The 20,418-nt window shown below is 38.8% G+C and overlaps 2 protein-coding genes across 2 annotated transcripts in view; both read left to right on the top strand.

The window, feature by feature from the left end:
• ITPR2 (inositol 1,4,5-trisphosphate receptor type 2) overlaps window positions 1-20,418 on the top strand; it is a 493,060-nt gene that overhangs the window by 80,595 nt on the left and 392,047 nt on the right. The window contains exons 3-4 of the mRNA XM_010379849.2: window positions 18,081-18,196; window positions 19,106-19,192. Of these exons, the coding sequence (XP_010378151.1) occupies window positions 18,081-18,196; window positions 19,106-19,192 (203 nt within the window). The remainder of the gene's footprint in view (window positions 1-18,080; window positions 18,197-19,105; window positions 19,193-20,418) is intronic.
• Window positions 8,310-10,064, top strand: LOC104675330 (elongation factor 1-alpha 1). Its single transcript, XM_010379848.2, has one exon. The coding sequence runs from the start codon at window positions 8,370-8,372 to the stop codon at window positions 9,756-9,758; it is 1,389 nt and encodes a 462-aa protein (XP_010378150.2). The 5' UTR covers window positions 8,310-8,369; the 3' UTR covers window positions 9,759-10,064.

Below are 20,418 nucleotides of genomic sequence, written 5' to 3'. Positions count from 1 at the left end.
CAGCTATGCGTCCTCCCATATAGAAATGGATCTGTGAATGCGCACACACACTCACAGAGTTTTTCTTACACGTTCAGGGAATTTGTTGACCTCCATGAATCCCATCCACTGTAGGCTGTGGTTCCCACATTAAGAATCCTTCTTTTCTACTTTGTAATTTTTTTTTTCCAAATAAATTTTTTTTTTTTTTCCAAATAAAACTTCCCCTGTGTCAGCTGACATGGGCACATGGAAGGACTGTATTTCCAGAGATGTATATAAAACATCTGTGTATAAAACATGTGTATAATTGTGTATAAAACTGACTGAAACAGAGGTCCTGACTTGCACCCAGCTGGCAAAGGAGGTGAGAATTATCAGCACTTAGAAAAGTAATTTTAATTGTTATGGAATCCTCATTCTTTTCAGTTCTGCTAGCAGTTGAGAACGTTTCTAATTATATCCTTTGCTACTCCTGTTAAACTTCTTAACTGGAGATTAAAATGAATGCACTGCCATTGACCTGGGCCCTCCCAGGCCTGGAAGGCACCGCCTCTGCCTCAGGGACAGCTGGCATCAGAGTGGGATGTGCTCACCCCAAACTCTCCCTATCAATGGGAGCCTCCCCTCCTCAGCCTGAGTTTCCTGTCTCACATGTTTAATGGATGAATAATTGGGTGCCACTCAATTGCAGAGTTCCTTGGAAAAGAGCAGGTGTGGACTAAGTAAAGTAGAAAATTAAATAGATATTTTCTAAATGTTGGTATTTAAAGTAATTTGATGACAGTGATAGCAGAAGTGGAATCATAATGGCCCATTCTCATTCTCTGGTCCATTTCTCCTAAGACAGAAAGAGAAACAGCAACATTAGAGTAAGCTCTTCTTATTTACATCTTTTGCAATTTTTATTTTATACTTTTTACTCCAAGAACAAATTTGGGCTTCATCCAGTAGGCAGTGCAGCATCATTACAAGGCTTTAACATATAGTTCATAATAAGTTAGATTTTTTTTTTCCCCTGGGAAAACAAAAAAGTTTTGTCTAGAAATTTATTGCTTTAAAATTTTCACAAAAGTAATAAAACATACAAAGTGAAAATCTTTTCTCCTCCTCCACAACATCCATTTCCGTATCTTAAGGATAACCGCAGTAAATAGTTTATCTTCCTTGAGTTTTTATTGAAGTCTATAAAAGCATTGTGTAGATTTGTTTGTTTTTATAACATTGGGATCACCTTATACGGTGGAGAGAAGCTTGCTTTTTCTATTATGTGACGTATTGCAGACGTCCTTCAGTGTTTATGTTGATCTACCTTCCTCTTTTCTTTCTTTCCCTTTATCTTCCAGTTTTTAGAATGAGTTGGTACTCTAACCTCCAAAGATGACTAATATATGTTTTTAAAAATAATTATGAACTCATGGATTTTAACGTATTTGGTGTGTTTTAATCCAATGTGGCCATTCATCTCAATGCTCAGTAGTCTCAATTTTGTTAGTTGGGACTCTCAGGTATTTTTGGCATGACTCAATAGTCTCTTCCTCTCTTTCAGATATGACAAGGTATTCCAGGCTATTCCAAATTGAAATTAAATTGAAATTAAATTGTGGATTAAATCTTAATTTTATTGTGTACTGTGTTGAGAAAAATGTATCTCACTAGATTAAATTAGATGTACCTGCTGAACCCCTGGGTGTGCCTTATCAGTCAATCACCAAATGATTTTGAGAGCTGCCATGTGTGGGGAAGTCAAGCTAGATCCTGTGATTTAGGAAACAAGTCAACCCAGTGTTCCTCTTCCCACATACCAAGCAAACCAAACCACAACAACTATTAATAAAACAAATCCTTATTATGTCTTTAAAGTTTATCTTTTTCCTTAAAAATATTTATGAGAAACAATTGAGCCATAGAAAAGAGAACAATTGAGGACTATATACAACTGTAGTAATTTTATTTTCAACTTGATTGAATAGTAACTTATATACCATAAAACGTACTCCTTTTAAATATTCAGCTTAATGAGTTTTGTTAAATGAATACAGCTGTGAAGCCAATACTTAAATCACTTCCATCATCTCAAAAAGTTCTTTTTTGTCCTTTTGCAGTCAATCCTTGGTTCCACCCCACTTCCAGGCAACCCTTGACCTTCTTTTGGATGCTATAGTTTTGCCTTTTCTAGAATTCATGTAAATGGCCTCATGTGGTATGGAGTCTTTTATATCTGGCTTCTTTCACTTAATAAGATGTTTTTGAGATTCATCCATGTTCAGGATCAGTACTGCATGTGTCAGTATTTGTTCCTTTGTTTTTGGTAGTAGTAGTCCATTGTATGGATATACCACTACATTTGGAGTTGGACATTTGGTTTGTTTTCCCCCATTTTTGGGAAACTGTGAATAATGTAAGTGGACATTTGGAGACAATGCTTTGTGTGGACATAGGTTCTAATTCTCTTGGGTAGATGCCTTGGAATGGGATTACTGGATCATATAATAAGTATCTTTTAACTTTTCAAGAAACTACCAAAATGTTCTCCAAAGTAGGGAACCATTTTGTGTTCATACCACCAATGTATGAGAATTCCAGTTGCTCCACATCCTCATAACACATGACATTGTCATTCTTTTTAATTGTAGCCATTCTAGTGGTTTTGTAGTGGTATCTAATTGTGGTCATAGTTTGCATTTCTCTAATGATCAGTGGTATTGGGCGTATTTTTATGTACTTGTTAGCCTTCCCTTTTTTTGTGAAACATCTGTTTAAATCTTATTGAATTGTATGTCTTCTTTTCTTGAGTTGTAAAAGCACTTTCTGTATTCTGGATCCAAGTCTTCTGTTAGAAATGTGCTTGTTTTTGCAACTTACTTTCAGGTTGAGTTTTGATAAGAAAATTTTCAACTCATCTAAGTTTTTATTTGAAATAGAAAAGACCTAATCTTATCCAAAGGACATGGTACATTTTTAAAGAATAATTTTATAACCACGTAAGGGAGAGAAAGAAAAGAAAAAGTTTGGAGAAGAGATAAAAGAAATATTGGGAATAGAGTGCAATAAGAGAATGTAAAAGGAAGACAATGAAGAAGAAAATGAAGAAAAGAGAAGGGGATAAAACTGCAAAGAGACCCAAGCTCATTCTTGTTGGTAAAAAGAAAAAACAAGAACAACCCCCTTCCCAAAAACCAACAAAAAGAGATGTAATGAGAGAGAGAAGCTAAAAAATACATGAAGAGAACAACAAACAAATTTACAGTTATGGAGAATAAAAGAATAGGTAGAAAAGGAGGAGACCAAAAAATGCCAAGAGAAGAACACACCACCACCATTGCTTTCATTTCCCATGGCCTGTCCGCCATGTTGTCTCCTCTCTACTCTGTTATCTCATCTCTCGATTCCCCACTTCTCACGTCCAGGCCACTTTCTGGAGGTCCTACCTTTCTTCCCACATCCCAATTCTTTAATATTTTACTGTTCTACTTTCCAAACATACAAAATAGCTGGGTTATGTACTTTCTATCTTTAGTGTATAAAAGAACAGACTCTGAAGTTAGTTGTTTGGGTTTGAATCCTACCTCCGTGACCCTGGGCAGAACCTAACCTTTAAAATGTCCAGTTCCGTGATCTGTAACATGGGAACAATAGTAATACTGGTCTCAAAGTTTTCTACAGAGATTAAAGAATCTGTGTAAAGCTTTTATCATTGTGCTTTGCATAGAGTGCTCCATCAGTAAGTATTATAGCTGCTATTTGTGTAGTGTGTGTGTGTGTGTGTGTGTGTGTGTGTGTGTGTGTATTGTGGGGAAGGGGTGTTTCTTGGTTATTATTCCTTCCACCTTTGACTCTCTGTTCATCTTCTTTTAATCTGGGAGTATTTTACCAAACTAAAAACTTAAGTGACAAAATACCACAGCAAGCATCATGCTTCTGAAACTGCAAAATATAAACACAACTGTATTTGTTCATGTGGAATGTAAAGTTGAAAGTAATAATAATACATATTTACATAGTGCTTTAACTTTGAGCATTTTAATGTAGCACTGATAGATATTTAGTAATAGAAGATTATGGGGTCCGGGGGCTGAAATTTCCTGGTTTCTGTAATACCGAGATGCCAAACCAACTACGGTTTTATAAATACAGCTGAGGCAGGTGAGGTGTCTGAACTATTTATGTAAATGTAGAACATGAACTCCTTCCCTTTTTGCCAGTCACCTCTACCACTGTTCCCATTGAGAAATAGAAGGTAGGCCAGGCGCGGTGGCTTATGCCTGTAATCCCAGTACTTTGGGAGGCTGAGGCAGGCAGATCACGAGGTCAGGAGTTCGAGACCAGCCTGACCAATATGGCGAAACCCATCTCTACTGAAAATACAAAAATTAGCTGGGCGTGGTAGGGCGTGCCTGTAATCCCAGCTACTCTGGAGGCTGAGGCAGGAGTATCGCTTGAACCTGGAAGGTGGAGGTTGCAGTGAGTTGAGATAGCGCCGTCCTCCAGCCTGGGCGACAGAGCGAGCCTCTGTATTAAAAAAAAAAGAAAGAAAATAAAATTAAAAAAAAGAAAAATAGAAGGTAGTATTTGGGAAAGACCTCCCCAAGGCAAGATTCCTGCTGCACTCTTCCTCATCTGCCTCTGCCTCAACATGATGAGTACAAGTTTACTTGCCTCTGAGTAATTTGTGTTTTTTGGATTTTTTCCAGTTGCTGGCAGGTTTCCCCTTGCATGGAACGAAAATTTTCTTTGATCCTGGATCAATATAGGGAAAAACTTTCCTCCCTCATTTACATGTAGAAGTTTAGCTACACAAAGTGGGATTATACCAACTCTTTGTTTTCTCTCTGTTAGTCAACATTTCCCAGTTTGAACTGTCGTTGCTCAAATAACATGACTTGTGTATTTTGCTTGCTTTCCCCCTTGCTGAACTTTGGATACTGGCTAATTTGTTAGGATGCTGCTTAAAATGTGGCTCCTGTAGAACTGGACCCAATATGGATGTGTTCCTTCTTCCTCTACTTGAGGAATCATTCTTCTATGAATCAGCCTAAAATGGCGGCATCAGCTTTTCCGCTGGTTCGGCACAGTATTCACTTACTTATATTTGGAGTGATAATATACTTATCACCCAAAGCAGGACATTCTTGAGAGTGAAGGGGGGACATGGCTAATAATTAAGCTCAGGCAACAGGCATAAACCAGAATTGTCCTGGGCACACAGGGCTGTACGGCATTCTAATTATGTTAAGTTGAACTCAAGCCTAAGGTCTAGGCTATTTTCAATTTTTAAAATATTATTGGCTAATAAATAGCCTTGTGCTCCTCTCTATCATGTACCAAAGTAGTTGAATTTTTTCTGACCTTCTATTTATGTTTGTATAAAGTTAATTGCATTGATGTTTGGATTTAAAAAAAAATCTAGATTTTAATGTGCCTAATTAGCTACTCCTCTTCACTCTGCATCATCTGTAAATTTGACCGACAGCTTTCCTGTGTATTTTTCCCAGTCGTTGGTAATCTAAAAGGTGCCTTTCCCAGATGCTCAGTACGAATCACCTCACCCTCATGAAGCTCTCAGGCAGCAGGAGTCAACTGAGAACCAAGATCTTAGGGTGTTCCCTTCTCAGGTGTTTGTATTTTAATAGGAGACCTCCCCCAACCCCGCAAAAAGATGGTAAAACCCTTCAGAGCAGAAAGAATAGATATCTAATGATTGTTTCTCAGGTAACTTGGCAGGAACTTTCTTTTGCAAACAGATTTGGAGCATCTTCCATATAGTAGCTAATAGGTGCTGAATATAGAGTCACATATAAATATGTTATCTAATAGGAAGTACTATCTGATAGATGGGTGCTATAGTAAAGGTAGAGGCCAACCAGCGTGGGGCTAAAAAGAGGAAGACATTTTTAAAAGGGCATCTTCCCACTCCATTGTAATTGTCTATATACAAATTGACAGGGCAGTTAATTTAAAAATATAGTTTTTGTGTATTTCAGAAGTCATTCATAGAGCAAAGGAAAGTTTCCTGGTCTCAGTTTCCTTTCCTCTTGACCACAGGATATGTTTATATAAATTTGAAGTTCATTTAACCCTAACCTGTACACATGTGCAGACCTCTAGAAGTGTGGCTTTTGAATACTTTTAGTTGCAACTCTCAGTAAGAAATACATTATACATTGTAATCCCACATGTGCCTACGTGTGTGTGCACATGCACAAACCCACACACAACCAGAAACAAAAGTTTCTTGAAAGAATACTTGCTACTTTGCAATGTTCTCTGCTTCCCTCCTCTTCTCCTCCCTTCCCCCTCGTTTCCCCTTTTCCCTCTCTTCTCTTCTCCTTCCCTGTCCCCTTCCCTACGCTTCCCCTACCCTTACTCTTTTCCTTCCCATTTGTTTCCCTTGTCCTTCCCTTCCCCTTCCCTTTCTCTTCCTGTTCCATTCCATTCGGAAAGCTGGTTGAGACCAAATACATTGATTTCAAGCCTGGCTAGGCCAGGCGCAGTGGCTCACACCTGTAATGCCAGCACTTTGGGAGGCTGAGGTGGGTGGATCAGCTGAGGTCAGGAGTTCGACACCAGCCTGGCTAACATGGTGAAACCCCATTTCTACTAAAAATACAAAAAATTAGCTGGGTGTGGTGACGCGTGCCTGTAATCCCAGCTTCTCAGGAGGCTGAGGCAGGAGAATCGTTTGAACTCAGGAGGTGGAGGTTGTGGTGAGCCGAGATCACGCCATTGCATTCTGGCTTGGTCAACAAGAGCGAAACTCCGTCTTAAAAAAAAAAAAAAAAAAGCTTGGCTTGCACAATTACACAATTATAGTTTGCTAAACTTTGCTCTGGAGTTCTCCATTGACTCCTAAATTATCTGTAGGTGCTTTTTGGTAGTAATCATCATCAAAAGAAAGCTAGTCTTATTGGAGCATAAATATGTAATAATAATGATGAATAAGACTCCATTATCTTTTTGTTATTATGAATAAATCTCTGCTCACGGAGGAACTAGCGTAACAAACTGATTTTGTTTTAGGTCACCCATATGAGAACAGCAATTAATTCAGTACCAGGACGTGAACAGCAAGCAGTTCTTTACTCTAAATATTGATATTACATAACTGTGACTTGACATAAAATACCCTGTGTTAGACTTTTTTTTTTTTTTTTTTAAGTTTAGGACAGGAGTTGTTACAGTCATGCTAAAGTTGGTTTAAAACGGCAAGCTTACCACTATAATTTACCTGTATTAATAGTTCAATTGTTCACCTATTAGAAAATTACTGGTTTCTGAGTGGAGGGCTTGAAGCCATGATCTTCTCTGCCCAAGTGTTTCTGGCTTGCTGCTGTGCTCTTCTGTCGTATTTATAGTTACAGGTGTTCAGATTGGCTCTTTTAACACATTTTTGGGCCCTTGTAGGAGTATTTCAGCAAGGAATCTGGGAATTTGAAACCAGAGAACGTGGGCTGTCAAATTATGTGTTTTAATTTCAGTGAATGTACCTCAATGTATTTGTTAAAAGTTTTAACTTGATAAATATAAAGCATCTTCTATTAAATTATGAAGATGGGCTTTGTAGGCAGGTTGATGTGGACTAAATTTGAAAACTAGTTTTGAAATTTTAGGTTAGAGCTCTAAAACATTCTGAGTTTCTCTTTCCTCATTTATAGAACTAATACTTCAAAGTGTTGGTGAAAGAATTAAATCAGATAATGTATGTGACAAAACCTGATGTAAAAAGAGGCGCTATGGAAGTACATACTCATACGTAAACATACATAAAATATGTTATGCATCTATAAATGTTATATATGTATGTATCTTATCTGCATATATGTGTGTAGAAACATATATATGTAAAAAATCACTTCCTTTTCTTTCAGATCTGACACTTATGCAATGAAATTTAGAGGCTTGCATTTGATTTCTGAATCAGTCAGCTTATTACGTTTTTTGATTCTCAGTGTTAACATGGCACATTGAGAATGGGAAAAATGATTGAAAAATTATACATGATGATTTTCTGTTAGCAGATTTCACTTACATGTAGTGTAGTGGCTTGCTTAATCAATGCTGAAATTCAAACCTTGACACGAATATCAATTAGCGTTAGTGCATTTGAATTTTACTTTTCCTCCCCACTCCAAATGAGGCAAAGGATAAAGCTTCATTTGTTCTTGAGTGTTTACCTATTAGTGTATGAATCAGGCAATTAATCTCTTTGAGATTAAGATTTCATAATATTTTATTTATGTTTTAGCATTTATTTAATTATATATACACGTAGTATGTTTCCCATTGAAAACCAATCAGTAGTTTCTTTTTAAGTATCATAACTGTGGCTTTTTCGCAACGGGTTTGCCGCCAGAACAGAGGTGTCATGAAAACCACCCCTAAAAGCCAAAATGGGAAAGGAAAAGACTCATATCAACATTGTCGTCATTGGACACGTAGATTCGGGCAAGTCCACCACTACTGGCCATCTGATCTACAAATGCGGTGGCATCGACAAAAGAACCATTGAAAAATTTGAGACGGAGGCTGCTGAGATGGGAAAGGGCTCCTTCAAGTATGCCTGGGTCTTGGATAAACTGAAAGCTGAGCGGGAACGTGGTATCACCATTGATATCTCCTTGTGGAAATTTGAGACCAGCAAGTATTATGTGACTATCATTGACGCCCCAGGACACAGAGACTTCATCAAAAACATGATTACAGGGACATCTCAGGCTGACTGTGCTGTCCTAATTGTTGCTGCTGGTGTTGGTGAATTTGAAGCTGGTATCTCCAAGAATGGGCAGACTCGAGAGCATGCTCTTCTGGCTTACACACTGGGTGTGAAACAACTAATTGTTGGTGTTAACAAAATGGATTCCACTGAGCCACCCTACAGCCAGAAGAGATATGAGGAAATTGTTAAGGAAGTCAGCACTTACATTAAGAAAATTGGCTACAATCCTGACACAGTAGCATTTGTGCCAATTTCTGGTTGGAATGGTGACAACATGCTGGAGCCAAGTGCTAACATGCCTTGGTTCAAGGGATGGAAGGTCACCCGTAAGGATGGCAATGCCAGTGGAACCACGCTGCTTGAGGCTCTGGACTGCATCCTACCACCAACTCGTCCAACTGACAAGCCCTTGCGCCTGCCTCTCCAGGATGTCTACAAAATTGGTGGTATTGGTACTGTTCCTGTTGGCCGAGTGGAGACTGGTGTTCTCAAACCCAGTATGGCGGTCACCTTTGCTCCAGTCAACGTAATGACTGAAGTAAAATCTGTCGAAATGCACCATGAAGCTTTGAGTGAAGCTCTTCCTGGGGACAACGTGGGCTTTAATGTCAAGAATGTGTCTGTCAAGGATGTTCGTCGTGGCAACGTTGCTGGTGACAGCAAAAACGACCCACCAATGGAAGCAGCTGGCTTCACTGCTCAGGTGATTATCCTGAACCATCCAGGCCAAATAAGTGCTGGCTATGCCCCTGTGTTGGATTGCCACACGGCTCACATTGCATGCAAGTTTGCTGAGCTGAAGGAAAAGATTGATCGCCGTTCTGGTAAAAAACTGGAAGATGGCCCTAAATTCTTGAAGTCTGGTGATGCTGCCATTGTTGATATGGTTCCTGGCAAGCCTATGTGTGTTGAGAGCTTCTCAGACTATCCATCTTTGGGTCGCTTTGCTGTTCGTGATATGAGGCAGACAGTTGCGGTGGGTGTCATCAAAGCAGTGGACAAGAAGGCTGCTGGAGCTGGCAAGGTCACCAAGTCTGCCCAGAAAGCTCAGAAGGCTAAATGAATATTATCCCTAATACCTGCCACCCCACTCTTAATCAGTGGTGGAAGAACGGTCTCAGAACTGTTTGTTTCAATTGGCCATTTAAGTTTAGTAGTAAAAGACTGGTTAATGATAACAATGCATCGTAAAACCTTCAGAAGGAAAGGAGAATGTTTTGTGGACCACCTTGGTTTTCTTTTTTGCGTGTGGCAGTTTTAAGTTATTAGTTTTTAAAATCAGTACTTTTTAATGGAAACAACTTGACCAAAAATTTGTCACAGAATTTTGAGACCCATTAAAAAAGTTTAATGAGAAAAAAAAAAAAAAGTATCATAACTGTGGCACATATGTATATGTATCTTGATAATATTTTTCTGGAGGTTGTGTTGTGTTGCAAGACTGTGGTAGGGATGAGAACTGAGGCATATGCATATTTTACTCTCTGGCCAGTGGTTTTCTTTTTTCTTTTCTTTTCTTTTTTTTTTTTTTTTTTTTAGGTGGAGTCTTGCTTTGTCACCTAGGCTGGAGTGCAGTGGCACAATCTTGGCTCACTGCAACCTCTGCCTCCTGGTTTCAAATGATTCTCCTGCCTCAGCTTCCTGAGTAGCTGGGATTATAGGCACATGCCACCGCGCCTGGCTAATTTTTGTGTTTTTAGTAGAGACAGGGTTTTGCCATGTTGGTCAGGCTGGTCTTGAACTCCTGACCTCAGCCTTCCAAAGTGCTGGGATTACAGGCGTGAACCACCATGCCTGGGCTGACCAGTGGTTTTCTTACCATCTGTATTTGTAAAATAATAGATGCTTTAAAAATTCAGTTTTAATTGACTAAAATCACATCTAATATGGGAAAGAGGCACTTAGTATTTAGTAATAAAAATGCTAACTTTTTGAGGAGATCTTGCCATGATGATCAAATCAAAGCTGGGGTAGAGAAGTCAGAAGGATGCTGTCTGAGGATATTTAGGGCTGTTAAGTAGAAGCCAGATTAGATTTGTTCTAAATGGCCTTGAGGTATACATGTATACTTATAAACAGCATTTAAACAGAGACAGATTTTGCCTCAACATGACAGCCTGCTCCCAATGGCATCTCTGCATGGCTATAGCACACTGCATTGGATTCAGAGGATCTTGGTTCATATTTCAGGTCAATTCCTCATGAAGAAAAGTCTCAGTGTCCTTCTCTGTAATATGGAGAAAATAACCCTGGCTGACTCTTGAGGGTCTTATGAAGATCCAGTGATCTTTATTATCAATGTGTAGTGCTGTTTATAGGTTACAAAGCGCTCCATGGTAGTAAACTGTATTGAACACACCAAGCGTGGCATTGGTGTACCTGCCACTAAGAGGTCAGGTAGTCACTTATCAGGGCATTCAAGCATCCTATGTGTGGTTGAACTTGTTCATATTTATAATATTCTAATCTAGAAGTACTATCCTGAAGGATCTACGGAACTCGCTTTTTGAGTTTTTGCTTCTTTGCTTCAAAGAAGGGAAAGATAGGATTTTATCTGAGGCTTCTTTGAGTGCTAACATTTTATCAGTCTACAAGTCTGTAATGACAAAATGCCATTTCTCTTCCTCTTTCATAGTGAAATAATTGACTTTCAGCTAGAGGAAGTTACGTTGCAATCCTCATGGTTGCTAACCCATGTGTTGTGATTAATTTTCATGTTTGCTAACACATGCAATACATTTCCCTGAGCCTTCATAGCATTCTAGAGGGCATTTTTCCCTCTTAGATCCTGTCTTTACAGTTGCCTTAGGCAAGGCAGGTGGGGGGATAGATGTTTGGTTTGAAATTTGTGTTCTTAAAACACATTCCTTTTTAAAACTTCTAAAAATAAAAGAGTTTTATACAAACACTGTATTTCAGGATGCATTTCTTAGAGAAACTGAAAAACAAAAACAACCCAGAGTTGTATTTTTAGCTAATGAATGCATTCCTCTCCTTGCATCAACTCTGAATTCTATTATTTTTAATTTTTAAAGTTTGTATTTTGTAAGAGACAAGTTCTTGCTTTGTCCTCCAGGCTGGAGTGCAGTGGTGTGATCATAGCTCATTGCAGCCTTGAACTCCTAGGCTCAAGTGATCCTCTTGTCTCAGCCTCCCAAGTAGCTGGGACTACAGGCATGCACCATTGCACCCAGCTGATTTAAAAAAAGTTTTATCGTAGAGACAGGGTCTCAATTTGTCACCCAGGCTGGTCTTGAACTCTTGGCTTCAAGCAATCCCTCCGTATCAGCCTCCCAGAATGCTGGGATTACAGGCGTGAAACACTGTGCCTGACCTGAATTCTATTTTCTAGTGGCTAGTGGCTCCTTGTCTGCCTGCCCCTTATCCTAATGAGAGGTTTTTTGTTTTTTTTTTTTTTAACCATTTCCATTTTATCATTGGGAAGGTTCTAGCTTGCTTTTCTGTCTCAGAGACCATTGTCTTCATTGAACTCTCCTGGGTCCACTTTAAGTCAAAAAGAAAGAAATAAAAGTCCCCGAGGCTTTCCCCACCCCAACTTTCTCCACGTGGGGAGAATAAAGCCCTTGGTAACCATGTTCCCTATGGTTATGAGGTATTTTTACAGGCTACCATGAAAGAGCCATTTGTGGAATCCCTGCCTTGTGACAGGCACTTGCATCATTTAAATCTTAAGACATCTTTAGGAGGAAGGAGAAATGAAAAACCAAATTTTCTTTCCACCATTGCCAAACGATACTGCTGGCCAAGACATAACTTGAACTTTACATATGATAGCCCTGAATAGAATCCTAAAGTCAGTTTCTGGGGTTCAGGAGTAGCCTCAGATACAAATATTGTAGAAAGTACCTTCACAGGTACAAAGCAAAACATTTCAAAACTGTTTAGACAGGTATTGTAAATGGAGGTTTAGACTGGTTTCCTGCCACATTTCCACGGAATCATGTGCAAAGATTGGCTCTTTGACTTACAGTGTTAACGTGCTGTGGGTTACGTGCTCCATACCGTTTGAATGGCTTTCATATTTCTTCCCTCTGCTAGCATTTGTAAGTAAGCAGGCTAAAATGCCACCAATGCTATCAGTTTAAAATGAACACTTCTGAGTGGCTTAATTTCCTTCCATAACTGTTCAAAAAATAAATAAATAAAAGTTGTAATTCTAAGCCATTGTTCTTATAATATTGTCTGACTGAACATATGTCTGGTTGGATTACTAACATTTCCTGAACTTTTGTAATTCTGCAAAATTGTTGGCCTCAGGTCTTAAGGTTAAGCTTTTAAAAGAATTAAACAAAAATAACTTCCTTTTATTTGTGCTGTTGATGCTCGCTCTATGAGATAAACCTTTCCTTTTTTTATTCCTTGAGTCTTGAAATGCTGAAGAGATTGTTGTTAGAATTAAAAAATGACACTGAGTCTGTTTCTGATTGGACTCCATAAAACATTTTTCTTAACAGATTACACCTCTACAGATCAAGGAATACTAGAGAGTTTAGAAGCAGGATGAGGAGGGCAGGTGAGACGGGGTTGCTCTGAAATAGCTGTGATCCTGCCCACTGAAAAAAAGTAGGCTTGTCAAAGGCTCCACCCTTACTGATGTTAGTGATGGCATCTGCATTTCTTTTTTTTTTTTTTTTTTTTTTTTTTTGAGACGGAGTCTCGCTCTGTCACCCAGGCTGGAGTGCTGTGGCCGGATCTCAGCTCACTGCAAGCTCCGCCTCCCGGGTTCATGCCATTCTCCTGCCTCAGCCTCCCCAGTAGCTGGGACTACAGGCGCCGCCACCTCGCCCGGCTAGTTTTTTGTATTTTTTAGTAGAGACGGGGTTTCACCGTGTTAGCCAGGATGGTCTCGATCTCCTGACCTCGTGATCCGCCCGTCTCGGCCTCCCAAAGTGCTGGGATTACAGGCTTGAGCCACCGCCCCCGGCCGGCATCTGCATTTCTAAAAAGATATTACATGGTAATGAAGATTTAATCCTCTTCTTACTGTATTTGTTCCAAGGAATTTGAGAAGTTTATACAAAGACACACTGTGGCATCTTAAACCAAAGGATTGAACACCTTGTCATTAACTGGGCACTCTTGGTGTGTGTTCAGGTTTCATCTGAGACTTTTCTTTTCTTTTCTTGGCTTATTTCAGCTTCCCAGTTGCATGCCTAACTTCCCTCTCTGTCCCCTTTTTAAAAAACTTTTATTTTAACTTCAGGGTTACAAGTGCAGTTTTGTTACATAGGTAAACTTGTGTCTTGGGGGTTTGTTGTACAGATTATTTCATCACCCAGGTTTAAGCCTTGTACTCATTAGTTATTTTTCCTGATCCTCTCCCTCCTCTCATCCTCCACCCTCCAAAAGGCTCCAGTGTGAGTTGTTCTCCTCTATGTGTCCATGTGTTCTCATCTTTTAGCTCCACTTATAAGTGGGAGCTAAATGTAACTTATTTGATTTTCTGTTCCTGCATTAGCTTACTAGGGATAATGGCCTCCAGCTCCATTCATGTCCCTGAAAAAGACATGATCTCATTCTTTTTTTGTGGCTGCATAGTATTCCATGGTCTATATGTACCATGTTTTCTTTATCCAGTCTATGACTGATGGGCATTTAGGTTGATTCCATGTCTTTGCTATCGTGGATAGTGCTGCAATGAATGTATGTGTGCATGTGTCTTCGTAACAGAATGGTTTATATTCCTTTGGGCATATACCCAGTAATGAAATAGCTGGGTCCAGTGGTATTTCTGTCTTTTGGCCTTTGAGAAATTGTCTTCCACAATGGCTGTACTATTTTACACTCCCACCAACAGTGTAGAAGTGTTAATTTTTCTTCATAACCTCACTAGCATCTATTTTTTTTGACGCTTTAGTCGTAGCCATTCTGACTGATGTGAGATGGTATCTCATTGTGGTTTTGATTTGCATTTCTCTAATGATCAGTGATGTTGAGCTTTTTTTTCATATGATTGTTGGCCGCATGTGTGTTTTCTTTTGAAAAGTGTCTGTTCATGTCCTTTGCCCACTTTTTAATGGGGTTGTTTGCTTTTTACTTGTAAATTTGTTTAAGTTCCAGAAGCAATTGCGACAAAAACAAAAATTGACAACTGGGATCTAATTAAACGAAAGAGCTTCTGCACAGCAAAAGAAGCTATCAACAGAGTAAACGGACAACCTACAGAATGGGAGAAAATTTTTGCAAACTATGCATCCAACAAAGGTCTAATATCCAGCATCTGTAATGAACCAACTACTTTCATTACTCTTTGCTGGGAGCTCTGTAAGGTTTTAGTCATCTCTTCATCTTAGTGAGGCTATTGCTGAAAGAATGAAGCAATATCAATAATAATGCCTTACATTTATAATAGGACTTTAAAGTTCACAGAGAACTTTCACACAGATTTTCTTTTTGCTCATCTCAGCAACCCTGTGAATTAGGTGTGGCAGGTATTTGCACTTTTATTATGCAGTAAATTTAGAATCAGACAAAATGTGTGACCAGCCCAAGAACAGTAGATTTTTAAAAATGTGTTCTAAAGGAGGCAGAGAGAGAATTAAGCATGCACACACCCTACTGCCACCAATGAAAGCTTTTTAGCAGAAGTCTGTGTGTGCCCCGCCTTCCCTCCTATTATCCAGAACAGTCCTGCAAGATTAGTTCCCATGCAGAAACAGATCAATTATTTACTGTAGTATAAAATGAGATGTCCCCTGTGGGAGGCTGCTGAGAGGGACTGTAAAACTAAGGCCCTGAAATGAAAAGGGCTTTTGAAACCCAAGACTTTGCACTTCAGATAGAGTGGGTGGAAGCTTGTTCATTTGACTGTCTGCACTTACCCCTCCCTCACCTTTTCCCATCCCTGCATCTAGTCGATTATTAAGCCTCTGGTTTGGCTGCTTTATTTTACATGTATGGCTACCCCAAAACTACCATACAGTTCCATCGCTACTGTCTTTTCACAACAGCAGCAGGCTTTGGGGATGGCCTTCCTGCCCCTTGCTCATGCCATCTTTCACATGCCCTAAGAGCTTCAAAGTCTGTAGGAGTTCAGCATTTTCTATGGGATGTAGTCCACCCTCCTTAGCCTAGAACATAACACTGTAGATTTTGACATCAGCCTACCATTCCATTTTTATTTTGCTGCCTCAGTGGTGATTTTCCTGCATGGTCAGGGGTCCCTTAGCATTCTTTTCTGCCTTCATACCAGCCACTGGCTCTGTTTGGAATGCCCCTCACCTCAGCATGGGAGCCCTCTTGCCCCTGTGCTGAATGAGTATTGATTCTTTAAAATTTGGCTGTGTTTTCTCCTTTCTTCTCCTTTTTGGAAGTCTTTTCTGACCTCCGTTGCCTGTGAAGTTGGCCACGTGCATCTTTGTGGCTCGTAGCGTCTTCTCCACAGCTCCCTTGTGAAGCTTCTAGTAGACCGTGAGCTTTCTGAGGACAGGGTCTGAGGCTTAACCCCTGTTCCTGCAGGGCGTGACCCCCTGTAGGGGACTACAGTAAACACAGTTTGGCTGAATGTTTGGCTTTACTTCACCTCAGCCACCACTCAGGAGCATTTGGCCTGACAGCCAGTGTGCTGTCTCCCCAAAGATATCGCTAATTAGGAGTGCTATTGAGGTGGTCTGGGATTCACACAAATATTTTCTCTGCTAAAGGATCATTTCCAATTTAGCTTAATTAGGAATCTGTAATAATGGAGAGAAACACAATTTTTTTTCTTTCCTTTTATACATGAAGGAAGTCAGAAGCATAAACTCCAGATTATGGAGTTCAGTTCCCCTTAATCATAGATTTGTGCTTTTGCTGAATGCAGACAGTGTAGAGTTTTACCACTTGCCTAATACAGGATAGTCAAAAGAGTCTGCTGTATTAAATTGGGAGCATTCTTATGGAAATATTTGTAAACAACCTGTGGATTTCTGCTTCAAGAAATTTGTAAAATTTTCTTTGTAGTTGCTAAGGTACAGGAAATAACTTTTAGGGCTTGTATGATACGCTGCCAAGGAAAACATTTTCCAGGCTGTCAATCTTTGGTCACACACGTGCTGCGTGTTGATTCCTGTATCATATTGTAATTGTGGTGGCCTCTCAGCGTACTTTCAGCAGTTTGAAGGTATCTGTTTTCTACTACCTATATTTACTCATCCATATCAGTACCCTTTAAACTAGAAATTAAGATTAGTTTGCTGTTACCTTGTCTGTATATGGGGTGTGGAACAATCAATGGAATATGTGTTTGTATAGAAAAAAATAATAATTGTCTTCTTTTTCCTACATTCCTTAAAAATTTTACAGCCATATTTCTTGATCATTTATGCCATTAGAACCATGAGAAGGTGATATTTGAAAAGATATCATCTTTTTAAACACAATCAATTTTAAGGAAAATAGTGGAACAAGCATATTATATAATATAATCAATAATGTGGCTAAAGTAGGTATTTGAGTTGACTGAATTTTATTTTTGTGATAGTTATTTGTCAAATGAGAATGACCCTAAATATCAACACATCAGTCACAATAAAGTAAATTAGTTATTTTGAACTCGCACGGTTTTTTTGTGAGAAAAATGAAAATAAGGTTTGAATTTTCTGTATTACTACTCTTTTGTGGTCGAATACTGAGAATTAACCTTTATTCTAGATTGTAATCTATTCCACAGTGTACAAAATCATTAGCATGTGGTGAAACTGTTGAGTTCTTCCATTCTCCTCATTGAAAATAAAACGTTTATTTTGCTTCTTGACTTAGAGATATCACAACTGTAATATTCCTGTATGATTTTCTATCTCGATGTTTAGTAGTAGAGTCAGGACTGTAATCTTGGTTTACGTGTTTTATTTTGCTTTATGTTTCCATCATATCATACTGTCTTTCAGATTTTCACATCATATTCACCTAGGTATTTGGAAACTTGGGGAGTGAATGACTCTAATGGTCAGCTGGAATCTACTTCCTAGATCATTTTGGCTGTCAAATATACACAGCACAACTATGTATTAATTGTGCAAAGTCAGATAAGGCAGTGAAAGTCACTAATCTCATTCTATTTTCTTTCTAAGACCAGGTCCCCCATTATAATTAATCCATGCCTTATAATATCACAATTACATGGGTTTGATTTCTTTATACGCTGGCTATAGTAGTCTTTAAAAAACTTAAACTAATGAAGAAGGGGATATTTTAACTGAGTGTAAATAATTATTTGAAAAGGATGTTATAGAGTGAGTGGAGAGTTGGCCGGAGGATGGACTATATGACTTTTAACTGTTCTGTATAATAAGGGATTCCAAGATTCCAAAACTGAGCTATAAGGGAAGTCTAAGAAATGCTGGTAGCCTTAGTTACAGTGTTTTCGTTTGTTGGTTTTTCACAGACTGCCTTTTCAAGGTGTGCCCTATGAACCGATATTCTGCCCAGAAGCAATATTGGAAAGCCAAGCAAGCCAAACAAGGGAACCACACCGAGGCAGCCTTGCTGAAGAAACTACAGGTAAGGACCAGGCTTCCAATTGTCTGGCTTAGGCTAACCAAGTACAGCAATAACAATAGATGTATTTGGAGCTTTCTAGCTTTGTCCTTTCACCCAATACACAGAGGTTTAGAATACATATAGCAGCACATTGATAGTAAAAGGGCTTTTCAAGTAATAGGGTGTGACCATTTATTTCCTGGCATGTAGGCAGTGCGCTTATTGCTGCTGTTTTTTTAGGGTGTGCCAGACTAATTCAAAGCTTCCCATCAAAATGAAAACCAGTTCAGAATCTCTGTAAGAATATTAAATCCAGTTATATTTTACTTGACATAATCCTTGATATTTTTCCTGAAAGACTATGGAGAAAAATAATTGAAAGACCATTGTTTATGGTTTGTCTGAGTGTAAATTCGATATAACTTAATTTTGCCTCATTAAAATTCCTGTTACTTTCAGAATTAAGAACTGTACTTCTCGAGACTTTGGAAATTCTCCTATTATCCTGATTGGCTTTTCTAGCAATATACCTTCTTAAAGTAATTTTATAAGAACAAAGAGCCTAGTACTTTTCTGAAATGTCCAACATAAAAGTGGCCCAAGACATGTTGGAGGGCATTTCAGCATACATTGAGACATCATCACACTGTGTTATAATCATTTATTTAATTACTGCTCCCTTTGGGGAGTCATCCACTCCCCAAGTTTGCAAGTACCTGGGTGAATATGATGTGATAATCTGAAAGACAATATGATATGATGGAAACATAAAGCAAAACAAAACACCTAAACCAGGATTACAGTCCTGACTCTACTGCTAGCCTATTTTATTCCTGGCTATAGTCTTGTTCCTAAAAAAATATGTCTTTGTCAGTTATTGCACTCTGTTTACTATATTTCCACACTGAATATTTGATAATCATCTTATAGCACGCTGCAGAACTGGAACAAAAACAAAATGAATCAGAGAATAAGAAGCTGTTGGGAGAAATTGTGAAATACAGTAATGTTATACAAGTAAGTATTTTATCTTAAACGAGGTATTTTATGGGGAGTTGGTCAATAAGTTGGCAGGAAAGCCAGACTGCATTAAAATTTTGAGCGACAATAGTTTGTTCTTTGATGGGAATTATAGATGTTGTGATGTATTGTGATGTATTTAGTTGATATTCAGTACACTATTCTGTATGTTTAAGAATAAATCTGATATTTACACATAAAGAAGTGATCTTATCTGGAGGTATGCACAAGTTCTTACATCAAAAAGAAGAGGGTCAGGAAACAATTTCTAAAGGCCTGTCCTAAAATAGTCCTTTAGCTTAATGGGACCATGTGTAACGTACGGAGCTTAGCTTTTCATTTTGTGAAAAGAGAAAAGTTTTCACTTTCAGCTGGAAGTCATCCTTGAATTGTTATTCGAAGGTCTTCTATTTCAATTAGTATGCACACTCTGTTTTATCTCAGCTGCATTCCTTTCCTGTGTTTCATTTAGATCTTTTTAGCTTCTTACTTGGTTATTTGCTAATATGTGCCCCACCTTTTTCAAAAAAGAATGTCAGGCACTTTCCAAAATGCAGAGCACATAGTGAGATAAAATAGAAATAAATAAAGCAGTTGGGTCACAGGGAAAATCATGGTTGGATGAATAAACTGAAATCAGGGGTGAGGCATGTTTATAAAAACCATGTTGTAAAGTCTGGTAAATTTTGACTTGAAGGCTTTTTCTTGCCCACTTAGCCATAGGGAAGCATAGTCTGTTACAGCATTGGCTAGGAGATCTGCAGCACAGAGCCAAATCAGAGGTCTAGAAGCACAGCTGTTCCCAGGAGTAAGACCAGGGAAGTGTTTCTCCTATGTATCCTCATAAAGAGAGCACTGTGTAATATAGTAAACAATAGCCTTGACAGCTTCCTTACAGTAAATGCTACAATGAGGCATTTCATAGAGCTGTTTTTTAAAATAATATCCCTGATATTTTGTTATTGGCCAATGGCAAAATGCCAGAGCACAGGGCAGTCAAAGCAGTGCACTGTTGGGATAAGATGAGAGAAGCTGGGTCGGCAGCTCTCTGAATGTATGACTTAATCGAATGATGGATAATGTGAAACCTGCAACCTGAGTGGGCTGGATGTCCCTGGGGCAATCCTTCATAAATAGAGTTTCTCTTAACCAAGTTTTGATTAAATGTCAGCAAGTGGAACTTATGTTCCTTGTCAAGTACCTGAAGTGCAAATGTTAGCTTG

This window comes from Rhinopithecus roxellana, chromosome 10 (genome assembly GCF_007565055.1).
Source record: "Rhinopithecus roxellana isolate Shanxi Qingling chromosome 10, ASM756505v1, whole genome shotgun sequence".
In the NCBI taxonomy this organism is placed as follows: Eukaryota; Metazoa; Chordata; class Mammalia; order Primates; family Cercopithecidae; genus Rhinopithecus; species Rhinopithecus roxellana.
This window is presented reverse-complemented; position numbering and strand designations above follow the sequence as displayed.

What these genes read in the sequence shown, in the direction of transcription:
- LOC104675330 (XM_010379848.2), top strand. Translation starts at nt 8,370, where the DNA reads ATGGGAAAGGAAAAGACTCATATCAACATTGTCGTCATTGGACACGTA.